The 18,816-nt window shown below is 44.8% G+C and overlaps 2 protein-coding genes across 2 annotated transcripts in view; one reads left to right on the plus strand and one right to left on the minus strand.

Annotated features, from left to right (window-relative positions):
• LOC308314267 (intestinal mucin-like protein) overlaps positions 1 to 12,556 on the plus strand; it is a 31,350-nt gene extending 18,794 nt beyond the window's left edge. The window contains exons 7-19 of the mRNA XM_080761807.1: positions 47 to 228; positions 759 to 828; positions 2,567 to 2,673; positions 4,372 to 4,403; positions 4,687 to 4,858; positions 6,126 to 6,236; positions 7,255 to 7,295; positions 7,641 to 7,790; positions 9,313 to 9,411; positions 9,828 to 9,956; positions 10,227 to 10,266; positions 11,080 to 11,203; positions 11,925 to 12,556. Coding sequence (XP_080617933.1) covers positions 47 to 228; positions 759 to 828; positions 2,567 to 2,673; positions 4,372 to 4,403; positions 4,687 to 4,858; positions 6,126 to 6,236; positions 7,255 to 7,295; positions 7,641 to 7,790; positions 9,313 to 9,411; positions 9,828 to 9,956; positions 10,227 to 10,266; positions 11,080 to 11,203; positions 11,925 to 12,141 — 1,474 coding nt within the window. The 3' untranslated portion in view covers positions 12,142 to 12,556. The remainder of the gene's footprint in view (positions 1 to 46; positions 229 to 758; positions 829 to 2,566; positions 2,674 to 4,371; positions 4,404 to 4,686; positions 4,859 to 6,125; positions 6,237 to 7,254; positions 7,296 to 7,640; positions 7,791 to 9,312; positions 9,412 to 9,827; positions 9,957 to 10,226; positions 10,267 to 11,079; positions 11,204 to 11,924) is intronic.
• Positions 12,557 to 15,139: 2,583 nt separating this feature from the next.
• Positions 15,140 to 16,679, minus strand: LOC308313819 (m7GpppN-mRNA hydrolase-like; the record flags this gene model as incomplete). The annotated part of the gene is made up of 2 exons (XM_080761148.1): positions 15,140 to 15,185; positions 15,406 to 16,679. The coding sequence occupies 2 exons, from the start codon at positions 16,677 to 16,679 to the stop codon at positions 15,140 to 15,142; spliced, it is 1,320 nt and encodes a 439-aa protein (XP_080617274.1).
• Positions 16,680 to 18,816: the final 2,137 nt, after the last annotated feature.

The raw sequence follows: 18,816 nt of genomic DNA on the forward strand, positions 1-18,816 counted from the left end.
TATCAGTGACACCTTCCCCCCCCCCCCCCCCCCCCCCCCCCGGCAGCGTGTTTGAGCGGTGCCACGCGGCGGTCTCTCCGGCGCCATACGTCGCGGCCTGCAAGAGCGACGCGTGCGCCGGAGGAAACGGAAACGCCACCTGCTCCAGCCTGGAGGCGTACGCCAGCGCGTGTTCCGCGAAAGGAGTCGTCTGCGTCGACTGGAGGAACGCCACCAGCGGACAGTGTGGTGAGGAATCGATCGATGCATTCTCACTACCCGACATAGCCTCGGAAAACCCAGACGTTTTTATTTCCAGGGAGAAAAAAAAATCCACTTCAATTCGGCATAGAATATAGCGCAAACATTGCTCACTCTCTGCTGATTTCTGATTGTCTGCACCTTTGTGAAATTGACATACACACGCACACATGTACTACACACACGCACACACTCCTCTCTCTCTCTTTGTCGCTCTAAGTAATTAGTCTCATGTCGCGCAGCTGCGCATATATTCTCCCGGCGGATCCTGCCGGGAGCTGCCTATATGCCATAAAAAGCATAGGTGAGTTCCAGGCTATACTCCCGACACTACCAAAGAACGCAAACGGGGCTGGACTTCTTAAAACGTTTGACTAAAAAATGGAACATGTTGTTGACTATACGGGAGATATTATGGGGAATTAGCCGGAGGCAAAAGATTTTTTGCATTATTGAGCTTTGCTAAAATTGCATGTGTATGTGCAAGTATATTCATGTGTCCTATCCTGTTTCAACAGAGCACCAGTGCAGCGGCAACAAGGTGTACAGGTCCTGTGGTCCGGATGTAGAGCCGACATGTAATTCCAGGTAAAACGACCTTTATTATACAGTATACTTACTATTATTATTATATTAATAATGTCTTAATACGTGTTCTGTTCTGTTCTGTTCCTGTTTCTGTTTCTGTTTCTGTTTCTGTTCTGTTCTGTTCTGTTCTGTTCTGTTCTGTTCTGTTCTGTTCTGTTCTGTTCTTTTTCTGTTGTGTTGTGTTCTGTTCTTTTTCTGTTCTGTTCTTTTTCTGTTCTGTTCTGTTCTTTTTCTGTTGTGTTGTGTTCTGTTCTTTTTCTGTTCTGTTCTTTTTCTGTTCTGTTCTGTTCTGTTCTGTTCTGTTCTGTTCTGTTTCTGTTCTGTTCTGTTCTGTTCTGTTTCTCTTCTCTTCTCTTCTCTTCTCTTCTCTTCTCTTCTCTTCTCTTCTCTTCTCTTCTCTTCTCTTCTCTTCTCTTCTCTTCTCTTCTCTCTCTCTTCTCTTCTCTTCTCTTCTCTTCTCTTCTCTTCTCTTCTCTTCTCTTCTCTTCTCTTCTCTTCTCTTCTCTTCCCTTCCCTTCTGTTCCTGTTCCTGTTCCTGTTCCTGTTCTGTTCTGTTCTGTTCTGTTCTGTTCCTGTTCCTGTTCCTGTTCCTGTTCCTGTCCTGTCCTGTCCTGTTCTGTTCTGTTCTGTTCTGTTCTGTTCTGTTCTGTTCTGTTCTGTTCTGTTCTGTTCTGTTCTGTTCTGTTCTGTTCTGTTCCTGTTCCTGTTCCTGTTCCTGTTCCTGTTCCTGTTCTGTTCTGTTCTGTTCTGCTCTGCTCTGCTCTGTTCTGTTCTGTTCTCTGTTCTGTTCTGTTCTGTTCTGTTCTCTGTTCTGTTCTGTTCTGTTCTGTTCTGCTCTGCTCTGCTCTGCTCTGTTCTGTTCTGTTCTCTGTTCTGTTCTGTTCTGTTCTGTTCTCTGTTCTGTTCTGTTCTGTTCTGTTCTGTTCTGTTCTGTTCTGTTCTGCTCTGCTCTGCTCTGCTCTGCTCTGTTCTGTTCTGTTCTGTTCTGTTCTGTTCTGTTCTGTTTTGTTCTTTCTTTCACCTTTATCTATTCAGGGAAGTCTATTGAGAACCAGCTCTCTTTTACAATGACGCCCTGATTAAACAGCTATTATATGTCAAATTATCCCATACAAGACTTTTAAATCGATCAAGTGAAATCAAGTTCTTCAGTTTTAAAACTGATGATTGTATAGACAGTTTCATATGTGGGGGGCATAGTGTTGAAAGGCAGTCTTATACCCTACCCCCTACTCTTCCTTACTTATCCCACTGAGTATTTTTTTTTGTCTAATAGACGTGTAATATTCGTCCAAAAAAGAAACCGGATAAAAAGTTTATTATATTAGAGACGTTGATTAGCGGTTGTTTAAACGTCTATACATAGATGGACTATATATAGAGATCAGATTCATACGAGGTTTCCACTGGAAACACCCATTCTGACCTGAGATCAGATTCTAAAAATGTCGTCTACGAGCTTGTAGATCTGCTATTTTTCAATAGCTAAAGCATAACATGACGCTAACACCAAAATGGGTTAAAAGGTTCCATTTGCACACACTCAGTCATGGGGGTCCTTGAGATGAAATAATTTGAGAACCACTGTGTTACACCAAAGGGGATTTGTAACACACTGAACGACCGAGGCCCAATTTATTTCCAATATGGCTGCTGTGGGATAGAGCTGCTTTTATTAAGAGGCGAAAAGGTTTTCAGCGTAATGACGATAATAATAATGTCTGCTAACTGCACTCAGGTACAATGAGAAGTTCACCAACCCCTCCAACACCAAGGAGGGATGCTTCTGTCCAGCAGGCGCCACCCTGTTCAGCAGCGTCTACGACACCTGTGTCAAGTCCTGTGGTGAGAACACGTCCCTTCTGTCACGATTTGCAGAAGATTGAACCCAAGTGCAGAGCCACAAGCAGAGAAGTTGAAATGTATTTATTAGAGCAGTAAAACATACAAGCAAACGCAGATTAAACTCCAAAGCAGAAAAAAAGCAGGGAGTCAAAAAATGCCAAACCCTTCAAGGCAAAAATTAACTCGGGAAGTCCAAAAAGCACTTCTAAAAGCAAAGTGCTAAACTGTTCAAAAATCACAAATAACCAAAACAGTCCGAAGACAAACCTTTCAATAAGCTCAAAGTAGTAAAGGTCCCAGAAGCAGAATGTTTCAGTGGCGTGAAACAAAGAACCAGGAAACAGAGAGTTTTGTGCTCATTCCAGTCTTATGGGGAGCAGGATGATTGGAGAAGTGTCCTCAGGTGTGAAAGGGGCATGTGTGCTGAGCAGGTGTGTGGCAATTAAGGACTGAGAGCTGGAATGTAATGTGGGAGATCGATTTTAATTTCAAGAATCGAAGTATATCGAAATGAAAACAGCAACATTGACTATATGTATATCGTATATCGTATCGTTTTGCTATATGCAAATAATCGATTGTATTCAAAACTACATTTTTGTGCGTGGTATTTAGCAATTTTTGGAAGAAAAAAGAAGACGAGGGGTTTAATTACTTAATTTAAAATAATGTCAATGAATTTTAAAGTTACCGTATCGATTTGAAATCATTGAATCGTATCGGATCGCATCGCCATCATGAACCAATATGGTCCATGTATCGTATCGTCAACCATGTATCGTGATACGTATCGTATCACTGTTAAAATGTATCGTTACACCCCTACACATCCGTCCATCTTCAACCGCTTATCCGTAGTCGGGTCGCGGGGGCAACAGCTCCCACCAGAGAGCTCCACCAGACATTCCCTCTCCAGAGCAACATTAGTGACTTCCTCCTGGGGGGGGGGGGGATCCCAAGGCGTTCCAAGGCCAGTGAGTCGATGTAATCCCTCCATCTGTGCCGCGGTCTGCCCCGGGGTCTCTTCCCAGTGGGACGTGCTGACTTGTGATGGCCATTTTTGTCAGAATTCAATTTTTGCCATGAACATACAAATGAACGGACATCGGACAATAATATTATCAGAAACACTCAGGGCCCAATAATGCATGCTGCCTTACCCCTTATCCCTAATCTCTTTTGCCCCTTTTTTTTTGTACTGTACTGTACTGTACTGTACTGTACTGTACTGTACTGTACTGTACTGTACTGTACTGTACTGTACTGTACTGTACTGTACACGCCCTCCTCCCTGGCTTGTGTGTTGGCTGTGCAACAGTGACACTTGGTGGTGAACAACTATTTCCGTGCTCGGACACACGGACACAGGGACAGACCCAGCCACACACATAGCTGTCTATAGGAGTGGTTGCACCACTCAAAAAGTCGACTCCTAATGTGCCATAGTGTCAGAGTAAATCAGTGGCAACTGGCATATCTTGAGGAAAACCTGGATAGTGTATATAGTGATATTCAGTTCACTAATTGGGTCTTATGATAAAAAATAAGAACATTACAATGTTATGTGTCTGTGTATGTGGGCCCATAGTGATGACCACTATTCACATTATAAACGCCAGAGAGATCCCTTCACAACGCCATACATTACAAAAGAGAACGGAAACTAAACTTAAATGTGTGTTTGATTTATCGTTTCAGACTGTGTTGGACCTGATGGTAAACCCAAGCAAGTAAGATATGCGCGCACTCACTCACTCACTCACTCACTCACTCACTCACTCACTCACTCTCTCTCTCTCACACACACACACACACACACCCCCCGTAGTGTTATGTTATGTTATGTTATGTAGCCTAGTGTTGAGCAGGTGCCCATTTCTATATGTGTTGCCGTTTGTGGCAATAAATGATAAATAATTACGACAGATATTGTTTTGCTGTGTTTTAAATGGGGTTGGGGGGGGGGGGCGGGTTGACTGAGCGGTATTCAAAATGTGCACTCGTCCCACGCAGCCCGGTGACACGTGGACCAGTGGCTGCCAGCGGTGCGAGTGCGACAGTGACTCCATGGGCGTGCGGTGCGAGCCAATGCCCTGCCCGACGTCCCCCAGCATCCTCCACTGTGACCAGCCTGGACAACACCTGGTCAACACGAGCGATGGCTGCTGCGCCGCACACTCCTGTGGTACGTTCACCTATAACGACGTGCACACTTTAGGCCTCAGTCACACGTTAAAGGGACACTTCACCCTTTTTGCAAAAATATATATGTTAATGAAGTTTAGAAGCTTTAGAACACTTTCCTGGGGGTCTTTATGTATGTAATATGTGGTTTTAGATATTTTAGATTTTAGCAGTGAGCCCGGTGTCTCTGATGTCATGGACACTGGGCTCACTTCCTTCCTGGACTACATGTTGTCTCAGTAAGACAGCTCTCCCCCAATCCACAAGGAGGAGCAGTGCACCAAAGAATTATGGGAATTGTAGCATTTCCAATGGGAGTCACGTGGTTTGAACAAGACACAACCTTGTTTTGCACGGGAAGGGGGGAGGGGCAGAAGACAGCCATGCAACAGCCATGCAACAAGGTTGCGTCTTCAACCCATGTGACTCCCGTTGGAAATGCATTGAGGCGGCCATGACACACACAACACACAGGACACAAGTGTGTCTTGCGTGTGTCTCAGGTGTGAATGAGGCCATGGAAATCAAGTCTCCTGAACTTGAACACAGTGGCCTATTTTGCGTTGAACAAATTTGTTTCGAAACACCACATCTCCACTAGCTAAAGAGTGCTGGGTTGCGCCCGAAAATAGCTGATCTACAACCTCACAACGCATCGCGCTGCGACGCGTTGTGAGCTTGTATAGATCTGCAAGTTTTGTCCAAAAGTGCCCTCTTAAGTCTTGGGTCTGAGAGGCTAAATCTCATCAAACGGTGGTCCGTGTGGCTCAAACGCTGAATAAGTAATGGGCTGAAAAGGGTTGAAAACCACTATATTAAAATTGGCGGAGCATGCCCATATATGGGCATACTGACGACAACAGGAATCTCCATATATGGGAGTAAAAAGGGACGTGCTGAGGTCTCCTTATATGGCATATCAGCATGCCCATAAATGGGCATATACTGATGGATCTCCATATATGGGCATAAGAATGACAAGGGTGACAGATATCTTAAATTATATAGACTAGCCCTTACCCGTTTATGAGATACCCCCCCCCCCCCTTGTGGCCACAGGGGGTACTGCGTGCCGGGTGCGTTTTATTCACTAATAAATGCATTATTTATCCTATATGTAGCCTATATGATATGATATGATGATGATATCTCTACATATGGGCGCGTATAGCGGCCCAAAGCACTATAGTAGCTTTATTATAAGAACGATGGCCGCGGCACAGTCCTGTCGTGTGCTAATCTCCTGTCCTCCTCCTCCCCCGCCACAGAGTGCGACGTCAGTCTGTGTCCCAGCGCCCCGCCGCTGTCACAGTGTAAACCAGGCTTCCAGCTCAACGTCACCATGGGCAATGGCAGCTGCTGTCCCCTCTACAAGTGTGGTATGTACACTAGTATGCTGTCTGAATGTAGTGCATTCTGGGATGGATTGCCCCAATAACATGAACGCGCTGGTCGTTGACTATCATTGTGCCGTTTGTGCGCGCGTCCACGTATGAAACATTCGCTCACGTGTCATGGCCCCAATAACATGAACGTGCGCAATGATAGTCAACGGACCAACGCTGGCTCGAGCTGCAATACCACATTCGGCCACTATGTCCATTTCTCCTCAGGGTTTCCTCCGTGTGCCTGTCTCTATTCATATATACTCTATTATGAGCTTGTAGATCTGGTATATTTACTGCAACATTATAATAATTCATTTTGAACACTGGAGATGGGGAAATGGGATATTCTGCATGATGACTATACTTTTATCCTTTTGGTACATTTCGATTTAAATAAATTTAGCAATTTCTTTGCATATTTACATATTTACTGGTAAATACATTAACTTGTAACAGTATCTATACATTTGTGGTATTGAAATCTGTAAAGGTGCGTTCAAACCTGAAATATATATATTTGTTTCCAGTCGCTTCACTTTGGTCGCGCAGGTCAGCGTTAATTGGTAATTAAAAATAATAATAAACGTCCCGCTGGCGCAAAAGTCCCTTCGCTCCAGCTCACTCGCTTCCATGCGAGACCTATAGCTCTCTTCCCCCTCCCCTTGAGTGGTGGATATTATTGATACATTATTGATATCACAGATATAAAAAGTACACAGTAATTTGCATTTGAGTGTAACCAAATGCACCACACCTCGAAAGCACCAAAGACGGCTCGGTTCAATATATTTAACATAATTCTTGTATATTGTTTTTGGACGAATAAAACCAACTGGGGCCTCCGAAAACAACGTCAATGCTGATTTTTCCAGCTGTGGCGGAGACGCCAGGTGGCCATTCGCTTCCTTCACCTCGCCCCGTTCGCCTCGTTTGCGCCGCGCCTGTTACCGTTATATGGATAACACTGAACAGTCCTGTTTAACCAGTGCTTTTCTCCTCGTCTCTCCAGTTCCTAAAGATGTGTGTGTCTACAAAGGCATTGAATATCCGGTAAGAAGTTATCTGTATCCTAACTGTATTTGATTCCATAAAAGCACTATTCACAGTCTGGATTTTCGGTGGTGAGGTGACCACCGAACTACAACATGACGTCACTGAGCCGCGGTGAAGAGCAAAACCACCGCCACCGCTCCAGCCCTTCTCTCTGTTTTTACTCACCACCACCGCTCAACGTTATTTCAGCTCCGGTGGTCAGCGCACCACCGGAGCAGACTATGAATGAGCCTATAGAATTTGGAACCCCTACAGTCTACACCACTGTTTCTGAAGAGAAACAAAACAACAACAAAAAAAAACAGAAAAATAGTTTTAAGTACTGTCATTTTCTCCCCGCAGCCTGGATCTAACATTCCTACGGACCTCAATGTCATAAGTAGAAGTCTTCTGACACAATGTCAGAATTGTGATTGTTCAGACAAGATGGGCCCAGATGGGCTGCACACCGTGATCTGTAAGCCTGTTGAATGCAACACTACTTGTGCAGAGGTATGCAACACACACACACAAACACGCACGCGCGCACGCATGCACGCGCACACGCACGCACATACATTAATAACAACAGTACACACCATCACCTGTAAGCCTGCAATGCAACACTACCTGTGCAGAGACATGCAATGCATGTATAACACATTCCGTTCGTAAAACGCCTCAGGACGTTTTAAGGATTAAGACGTCATCCTCAATGATACGGGGCGAGATAAGAATATTCAGAATTTTTCATTTTTTTTCTTTTTGGCCCGTTAATGATCGCAATGTAAGCTAGCAATGTAAAGTCAACTTTTTTTTAGTAGATTGTTTCCTGGGTCATGGCTTTCAGAGTAAAAGCGCTGAGACAACCCCGGCCACCCCAGAGCTCCTATTTTGAAGCACTTCCGGCACTGATAGTGTTTTAATAACACACCTGTGCAGAGGTACACTTCAACGTACAACAAACTCATAATAACCCACACATGGACACACATTAAAAAGGGACACACAGCATGGGCTATAGCCGTCTTAGCGGTCCAGGCACCTTGGTTGGCAATCCAGCATATGACAGTGTGTTGCGGGTTTGAGTCCCGATCCCGACAAATATTGCCATGTGTTTGAAGTCAATTAGCTCTCAGAAAGTTCACCTTCCCTGACTTTTCCTATGTAATGTAATACATGCTGTCTTTAAAACTGGGTTCATTTAGTTTTCGTAGGTATAGTCGACGAACATTTTTCGTCTTCGTTTTAGTCGATGAAAACAACATTGGGACCGCCTGGGGATGGATGGTTTCTTTGTAATGGTATGAGCACATTCTGTACGGGAACCCATTTTGGTGTATAAGCATTATTTTACACTTTAGCCATTGAAAAATAGCAGATCTACAAGCTCATAGCGCGGCACCGAGTGCTGCGCTACGAGCTTGCAGGTCGGCTATTTCTGCATAGGACCATGCATGTCATGGTCGTGTTGTGTGTGTGGCAGCAAGGTTTGCAAACTTGTCTGGACTTTGTGAACTTAACACAGTCCATATACCTGTACATAAAACATTTACATTGTTTCTCCTCCACTAAAAGTAAGACGAAAAAAATGTTCGTCGACTACCTTTTTTCACTGACGAAAACTAAATGGAAACTATAAGCTATGATGACTAAAACTAAGACTAAATATACTGACAATTTCGTCAAAAAGAAAAGGGTTCCAGTATAAGTCATTTTACACTTGGTTGCATGCTGAAAATAGCCGATTGCTGAAAATATCAGCAAGTGTAAAATCAGCCATTACGACGGCATCATGGCCCGCCAAAATACATTTTAGTCGACTAAATCTGCTGTTGATTTAGTCGACTAAAATGCATTTTGGCTAAAAACCTTATGACATTTTAGTCGACTAAAACTATAGACTAAACATTCCAGGTGACTAAAATGTGACTGAAACTAAAGTGAAAACTTTATTCCAGAGAACTATGACTGAAACTATAAAATCTAAATGTGCTGCCAAAAAACAACACTGGGTTCTCCCTATATGCTCCAGGGTTACACGCACCAGGCAGTTCCTGGTCAGTGCTGTGGCTCATGTGTCCAGACCAGCTGTATCGTCACCCTGCCCGATGGAACTACGCACTCTTTACAGGTTGGTGGATGGATGGATGGATATTTGGATAATGAATGGCCTCTGCATTGTCACGTGGAAAAGTGGCTTTTACTTCCCCTCTCCACACACAAATTAACCTGTCATGTATTTTTTTTTTGGGGGGGGGGGTGTGCCTGGGGGGGTGCACCCCTACTTCCCTCAGCCATGTCAAGCCATGTTATTATTTTACTTGAATATTGCATTGTTCAGTAGAAATAAGACACATGAACTGTTTTGTTTGAAAACCTGTAAAAGGGGTATACATTATATATTTTCGGTCGGAAATTCCATGGCATGTTATATCATAACTTGTTAAGTTGTGTTATAGTGAATTATTTTATTTTGTATAAATCATGGCAGGAGCTTTCACACACGCAGAAAGGTTAAAGTTGATTTTTCACTTTTGTTCCATTCAGGTGAATGAGACGTGGTCGCCCCCTGGTGATACGTGTGTGAAGTACTCCTGTGCACTCACCAATGGGAAGCCAATTACCAAGGAAACACAAACCACCTGTCCTCCGTTTAACCCCCTGGACTGTCAGTCTGTTAGTACCACGCACACACACACACACACACACACACACACACACACACACACACACACACACACACACACACACACAGGTTGATGAACTGGTATTGTTGGCTGTACTTTACTGCTTACCCAATACACTGTAGTGTAGCCTATATAAACCTTATACACACACCTATACACTTGTCTGTTTTTTACGACAAACAATATGCCAGCAGTATTTAATATTTATGACGCAACATGTACCAGATGTGATGTAACGTGCGAGCTTGTCCTCTCACAGGGAACTGAGACCACTGATGCCAGCGGCTGCTGCAAGTCCTGTAAGTATTTAGTAAACATGCACGCACGCACGCACGCACGCGCGCGCACGCACACACACACACACACACACACACACACACACACACACACACACACACACACACACACACACACACACACACACACACACACACACACACACACACACACACATTCACTTGTTCCGTCTGGTTTTGTCGGACAGTTTGAGGATGGTTATAGGGGGTTTTTAGTCAGAAACGCTTTTTCAATACTTTTCATTGGTTCAATAGGAGTGTTGGCTGGATTATATATATGTCCTTCGTTACGAGCAGTGTTGTTTTTGGCAGCACATTTTGATTTTAGTTTTAGTCATAGTCTCTTGAATAGTTTTCATTTAGTTTTAGTCACATTTTAGTCACCTGGAATGTTTTAGTGTTAGTCTAGTTTTAGTCGACTAAATATCATAAGATTTTAGTCGACTAAATCTAGTCTTGATGCGGTCGTAATGACTCTAAGGAACAGCAATGTCCGTGTTCACCTACCTATGTGTTAATGAGCACAAGTATATGACTATGAGTACCAGCAGGGGCGCTGTTGTGCCAGAAATAGAGAGAGCCAGTGCTGCACTGTTGCCTGCTGAGAGAGAGAGAGAGAGAGAGAGAGAGAGAGAGAGAGAGAGAGAGGAGGGGTGGGGTGGGGGGAGAGAGAGAGGGGAGTTGCACCACTCAGTTCACATGGGTGTGATTCATCAGTGGAAAAACGTATTCGACGAACATTTTTCGTCGACGAAATCAACACTGGTGGTTACAAGCATCCTATCCTATATCCATGGTGAACCGCGTGTGTTTCAGGTACGCCGGTTCGCAGTGTGTGTGAGGTGCAGAAGAAGCAGATGGTCATCGAGAAGGATGGATGTAAGAGCCCGCAGCCCGTCGACATCTCCTACTGCGCAGGGCAGTGCGGCAGTGCCTCCATGTGAGTTTGATCCATCGGACCTAGAGATGGCCATGCAGACATATTATATACCTTGGTCATTTTTGTTCTCATGTTTTTGTTCCTATAATAACATGTTATTTAGACAGAGGCTATAGGTTCATTGTTTACCTGGTGTTCTTTTTAGTTTCATTTTGTATTCATTATTACTACTTTATATCTGTTTCTAGTTCTACCCCGGGGTTTACTGTTCAAGTGCATAATTTTTGTTTAACCAGTGATATAACCACAGAGCTAATAGTTTGTTTCAAAACTGAAAAACCCATGTTTCTGTGTCAGTGGTTCTCAAACTATTTCATGTCAAGGAGGTCTGCTATGTAGGTCTGCTATTTTTGAAAAATCGTGAAAATGTGGCACAAATCTTTGCATATATATTCTTTCAGTTTTTAACTCAAATCTTTGCTTCTGGGAGGGTCCCTGGAATAACATATTTTCAGATGGGGGTCGGTGGCCAATTACATTATCCTTTTTGGGGTCCTTGACATGAAATATTGAGCACCAGAAACATAGGTATTTAAGAAAACTGTCATGCTTTAGAAGACATATTTTTTTTAAGTTTCGACGTCAGGTCTAAATGGGTTTAACACAGCATTTATTATTGATTTGGTCGAAACAAACTAAATATAAACGCATGAATGGAAAATTTCCCAAACTTAAAATAACCTTATGGGCGTATACATATACGTGCGCTTATAATTTACAGGTACTCGGCGGCGGCCAATCAGATGATGCGCCAGTGCGAGTGTTGTCAGGAAGCGACCACCAGCCAGAAGGAAGTGCAGCTGACGTGCGCCGACGGCTCGCTCACCAGCGCCACCTATGTCATGGCGGAGACGTGCGGCTGCCGCCTCTCTGAGTGCGTACCCGCGCCCGCCGCGGTCACGCACGCCCCTCAACGACGGCGCCGCAGGAGACGTTGAAGGCGTGCACGCCGACCCCACATGGACTGATTTAAAAAAACGGGATTGGAAGCCTTACGGACTATACGGACACTATACAGAATGAATGTGTTTTATTCATGTCATATTTATATATATATAACCCAACCAATGTGTATAATAAAGCGTTATTCATAGTCTGGATTTTCAGGTGGTGAGGTGACCATGCACCGAACTATACAACATGGCGTCACTGAGCCGCGGTGAAGAGCAAACCACCGCCGCCACCGCTCCAGCCCTTTCTCTCTGTTTTTATACTCTAGACTATGAATGAGCCTTTTTAACCCAACCAATGTATACTCAAACAGCAACTATAGCAGCCCTTTGTCCTCTGTGTAGGACTGCGGTGTTTGCCATAGTGTAGTTGTACTCCCTATAGTTGATGCTAGTAAATAAATAAAAAACTTGTGTGCAACCTTAAACCATGTGTCTGTATAAAGTGACTATTAAGCGCTTGTGTTTCTGAATGATGGCATATTGCATATTATGGCCAACGCCTTCCTTCCGTTCCTAACATACATTATTTATGAACCCCCCACAATTTGTCAGTGTTTTTTCATTAGTTTTCTGCACTTACGCATGTTTACGTACAGAGCTGTCATTTGGCTTTGTTTTTCTTCCTGTTGTGCATGCTATAGCTACACTATACACCACACAAATTATAATAAGAATAGCTACTTACATTATTGACTTTCAGTATTGGTATTATACCTGTAGCCTAGAAGCCATTTGCTATGAGAGATCCTATTTTTATTTATGGAGCGCCAATACACCATTTGATAATGTTACAGTATAGTGTGTACACACACTATGAGTGAAAGAAAAAACTATTGCCATAATACAGTAATATTGATAGAATATCAACTAGAAAAAGTCCCCCTCGGGACACAGGTCTCCACCAGGGCAGGTCAGGTTGTGCCCTCCTGGTGGCGCTATAATAAGCCAATGTGAAAAGGGTGACATTTCTTCTAACGCCTTGGATGGCAATGAGACATTTTGTTCCAAAAATGTGTTTTGCAAAGATCCACCTGTTGGTGGCGCTATAACAGGCCAATGTGAAAAGGGTGCGATATATTCCTCAGCCTTGTAGGAACGTCTGTGAAAGATGTTACGTAAATTGCACGCTGCGTTCATGATTTGAGGCTTTTTGTTCAAAACGGGCCAATCCTGCAAATTTTTAAAGCCTATATGTTAGCCAATCAGGATGGAATATGAAATATCGGACAGATCTGTCTTGAGCACATGACTATAGAGATGCTGTGTAACGATTTGCGGGAATTTTGGACAAAATATGGAGTATAGTAATATCAATGCCTGGTGGTGCTGTAACAGGCCGTTCTGGAAGATTTGGGGCAGAGGTTCATCTTTGGCATCTAGGGAGTGTGTGTGTGCAAATTTTGGCATCGACCAGGTTAACGGTGCCGAGATTAGCTATACACATACGGACGGACACACACGGATGTGCAAAACATACTCTCTCCCCATGCCTTCGGCCTGGTGGAGACAATAAAGTTATTTGGTCGAAAATAAGGTCGCCCAGGCCTAACCTAGCGCTACTCCAACCTCAACCGGTTGGCTGAAACTGACCGTCCCGTCTCAGCCAAACCCTAGTGGTTAGAGCATGAACTGCAGGCAGACCTGTGGATTTATGATGAGGAAACCCTGTAGCAGCTGGGCTTTAACAAATCGTTTGCACTTCCGCATTTGACCACCAACTGGAAGTAGAGCGCTCTTCCGGATGCCACCGGTTCGGCCTCTATTTTTTATTACTCTATGGTCCCAGCCCAGCGTGTCTGAAGCCCTGAAATCTCCAGCCATTATGTCTATAGCTCAGCGATTCCCTTATTATTATTTTTCTTTTTTTTTTGGATCACAGATTTTTGGATCATATTATGGCCCAACTATTCGACCATTTAAAGGAGAATTCCATACTAAAAGGCTTTCTTACCTTTCTTTGTAGTTGTTACGTCCCCATCAAAGAGGTCCAGGTGTTATTTTGTGCAAAAGCTCCTTATTGGCTATTTCCCCTACCATAAGCCCTAAATGAATTGCATTGAATTGAATGGGATGTATGGGGTGTTGTGCTAATTCGCTTATTTCCATCGAAATAAGTAGTAAAGTGTGCCGCTTGGGTTATTATTTACATTATGAAGAGAGGATATATACAAAGAAATTATAATTTTGAGCGATGGAAATAAGCAAATTAGCACAACACCCCATAGCCCCCATTCAATTCAATGCAATTCATTTAGGGCTTATGGTAGGGGAAATAGCCAATAAGGAGCTTTTGCACAAAATAACACCTGGACCTCTTTGATGGGGACGTAACAACTACAAAGAAAGGTAAGAAAGCCTTTTAGTATGGAATTCTCCTTTAACACGGCAGCCATTTTGGTACCGGGTTAGGGGTCTTTACTGGGTGAAAATAGCAGATCTGCAAGCTCACAAGGCATTGCGCCATGACCTGTTGTGAGCTTGTATAGGTCAGCTATGTTGAAGGACTCAGTGTTCAACCCAAAATAGGAAACCTTTTTTTATTTTATTTTTTTGTATTGTATTTTATTTTTATTATTTTGGAGAAACTTTAATTGTGTATTTGTGTGATAATATGAGGACAGTGGAATTAAAGACAGTGGTCATTTAAGGAGACTGGTGCTTCAATGCTATAGAAGTACTTCCAGCTTAGAGAATAGCATCAGCTCATTACGCTCCACACACTCAAGGCTCATATAGACAACACAGCACCGTAAAGTTTTGGATTGAGCTGTCGGGGCATGATTCCCAGAGCTTACATCGAAAGCTATTCATTGTGCTTGTTTACTTTTTGCAACCTGTGGGAGTGTCTTTCCAACACCTGAAGGAGGACTACAGGGAAAGGATGGAGCCAGAAAATGATACGAGACTCTGTCCCTGTCCACCACAATGTAGCCAAAATAGCCAAGAATGGACAGACTCTGTGCAACGCAACTCAGGAAAAAACCTAATCCCAGCCCGTGTCCCCAACCCAGAACTGTTTCTTTGATCCTCTGCAACCACGTATCCGTGTGAGGGAGTTTTTCACCAGAAGAATAAGAACAGGGCGATGTTGGAGTCAGAAAATGATATGAGACTCGGTCCCGGTCCACCACCATATAGCCAAGAACAGACAGACTACTCTGTGCAACGCAGCTCCCGAAAAAACCTAATCCTAGTCCCTGTTCGATACAGCAGTGGCCCCCTGGTTGGTTCTTAGTCAGGACAGTGGACCCTGGTTCGCTGGTATCTGTGATGTTAGCATCTTTGCTATGGTCAGTGTTGAACGTGCTATCCTCCTTGGAGGCTCCGGGTATTATACAGAACTGGGCCAGCTGGTCTTTGATTGGACTCAAAGCATCACTGCAGGCATCGTTGAGGATAAGCTCAGTGTACACTCTGGAAACCATCTTCCCAAACTCCTTGTCAAAGTCGGTTTCCTCCGAAACGTTCCTCGCATCATGGTGAGGCGCCTCCTCACCGTTCACTTTGCCCGTGGGCAATCCCCTACCCTGAACCAGCAACACTTTCTCAAGTGCTTTGTGTAGGACATCCGTGACGTTAGCGTCTTTGCTACTGTCAGTATTGGACAGTGAATGAATGGCGTCTAACTGCTTGTCCGTCTGAGCAGGACACAGAAGTGCAGGCTCGGAGCATTCCATGTCGAGCAAGGGCTTCTCCGAAGGGTTGCACGGAGCACTGCCATTGATGGGAAACGCTAATGGCAACTCTGTGGACTGTGGCTTTTTCAGCTTGGCAATCCATTCTCGGAGCGGCTTCATGAACGGAATGGTAATTAAGAACATGTTAGGAGTCAATCCCATCTTAGATTTGGGAGTCATGTCGTTCCGGTGACACGGCAGATGTCGGATGGGGAACCACTCGATGTTCCGGATCTCCTTCCTGGTTTTGGGGTTGAACTTGGTCTCCATGGAGACTCCAGGTATTATGTACAAGCGGGCCAGCTGCTCCGTGATTGGATCTCTGAAGACGTCTCTGAACACGTCGCTGAGGATAAGCTCTATGTACATGTCGTCACGGATACGATCTTTGAGGTCGAAGCCCGTTTCCTCAAAAACCTCTCGCACGGCGCAGTCGCGAGGCTCCTCGCCGTCGTTGACCTTGCCCTTGGGGAACCCCCACCCTGTCTTCGCAAAGTAACCCTGAACCAGCAGCACGTGTTCCAGAGTTTCGTCTAGGATGATGGCGCCATAGGTGGGGATTCCCATCTTGTATAGCTTCCACTGCTCGAGGACCTGGTTGATGTCTTCCCCGCGAGGGAGAAGATGGGGACAGTAGTGGAAGACAGCCTTGGTGAAGTCCCTCATCCCGCACTGAGGTAATCCATGCTGCTGCTGCAGGAAGTCCAGGTAGAACCAGTGGGCCAGTTCAATGTGGAAACAGAGCCGGACGGCGTTGTCTCTCTCCTCTGCAGGGATGTAGTTGAGGAATCGGGTGCACAGGTCGTCCAGAACCCAGGAGGGGATGTCATTGCGTTTGTTTTCCATGAGGTGAATGGGTTTGTAAAAGTATCAGGAGAACAACCGTCGACACTGATATAGTGGCTGAATGATCACTGTCGAGCCGGTCTATCAAATTTAAAGCTGAGCAGTATGACATCAGCCAAGCCCAAATATGGTGTCAGTGCTGACATCATAAGCTGGGCGAGTAGTGTGGTGAACAGGCACCCTGTGGTATATGCCCAAATAAGGAGATGAGATGACTGATGTCAGTACAATCCAGGAATCTCTGTGTATCTTTACGTCTCGTATTTGGTCTGTCTTGGTGTTATGCCCTAATATGCAGATAATTGACATTCACTACTGAATGCCATTATTGATTCCATTATTTATTTAATTTGGCTGTCAACGACTGTCCTGTCGGCCATGCATGCCTTTTCTGTGATAAAGATGTGCTGGAACGTAGATATTATGACCTGGAGTTTACAGTTTCGGTTTTGTTCATTTTGTTTCCGTTCGTCAGACGATTATTCCCTGGACTAAAACGAGACTAGACGTTCACTGATGTCCTGTCACCAAAGGCACTTTGCTAAAGGACACTTCAACACTAACTCTGGGGGAGCCCGGGATCGAACTAGGAACCTTGCGGTTTGAGGTCCTGAAAAGGGCTCCTGGGGCCCTTGATTTTGTTAAATTTAGGTCAAAAAGATGATTGCGAATGCAGTGAGCACTTACTATGAGACCTAGCAGATCATGTCTGTCTGTCTGTGTGTCTGTCTGTCTGTCCGTGTGTCCGTGTGTCTGTCCCGCTATCCAAATATGGAGTGTGTTGCATCAGCAATCACTCAGCTCCATATATGGGCACAAAAGGGGCCAGGTCCACTCAGCTCCATATATGGGCACAAAAGGGGCCAGGTCCACTCAGCTCCATATATGGGCACAAAAGGGGCCAGTGATTTGTTTGTTGACCCAAGATCTGCGTTCGCTTCCCGCGTTTGCGCGTCTTACTCGTAGTAAGTGCTCACTGCGTTCGCAAAAAGACTCCCAAGGGAATACAGACTATGCACCCACAGTCAGACCCCACTCCCAATTAATGGAATACAGACTATGCACCCACTGCACACAACGTGGTGGAAAGAGCACTTTCTAACCACCTGCATTCCACAAAAAGCATGGAATACGGATGTGTATATTACAGGAAACTCCTGTGCGAACACGGCAGCAAGATTTGTGAACTGTTACGATAAAAGGTTAGCCAATGGAATGGAACCACCCTAAGGAATACTGCCTCTAGAAGGTCCTGGGTTCGATTCCCGCTCGGGACGCTGTGGGTGCTGGTGGCGTGTTTCCTCCGCATCATCAGTGACCATACCCGAAGGCGGGGTTGGCGAAAGGGCCTTTCTGTGTGGAGTTTGCATGTTCTCCCCGTGTCCCCTAGGGTAGGTACCCTCACAAAAAACATGCAGTGATCCTGGTCACTAAACTGCCTCCCCCTGGCCAGCCGGGGCGCCTGATGGAGGGGAAAGGAACTGGTTGGAATAACGTGTTCCTTCCATGCTTTTTTTTTTTCACATAAATCGCATGCTGCATTCGTGATTTGAGGCTTTTTGTCCAAAAACTTTGAAAGCCAATGTTAGCCAATTTGGATGGAATATGAAATATCGGACAGATCCGTCTTGAGCACATGACTATAGAGATACTGTGTGTAACGATTTGTGGGATTTTTGGGCAAAATCTGGGTGAGTAATATCAAAAAATATGTTTTACAAAATTCGGCACATGTGAAAAATGCAGGTCAAAAGTTTGTCCTTGACCTCTGGGGCATGCAGGTGTTTTCAGCCCTCGGCCATATCTGTGGGGTTGGGCCAATATGCATCCAGCAAACCATGCCAGAATTGTACCTCTCATAGTCCCGGCATAGTAGTTCCGGAGTGGTTCCAACGGATTGTGGTCTTTCCCTAGTCCGACATATAATTCAGACAGGGCATTAGTCCGACATGCGTCCGCATGTCGGACTAGCATCTGCTCCCGTGCTTGCGGCTATGGTTAGGTTAGGAGATGAGGTGGGTTGTCATTTTGTCGGACCAATGACTAGTCTGAACAATGTACTGCAGCCGTCTTTCCCTAGTGGTTCTGATCGAGGGTAGCTACTGGGACGTAAGTCGGGACTTGATCACCTGCAGGC

This window comes from Protomyctophum bolini (assembly GCF_963924005.1).
Source record: "Protomyctophum bolini genome assembly, chromosome: 4".
Lineage (NCBI taxonomy): Eukaryota > Metazoa > Chordata > Actinopteri > Myctophiformes > Myctophidae > Protomyctophum > Protomyctophum bolini.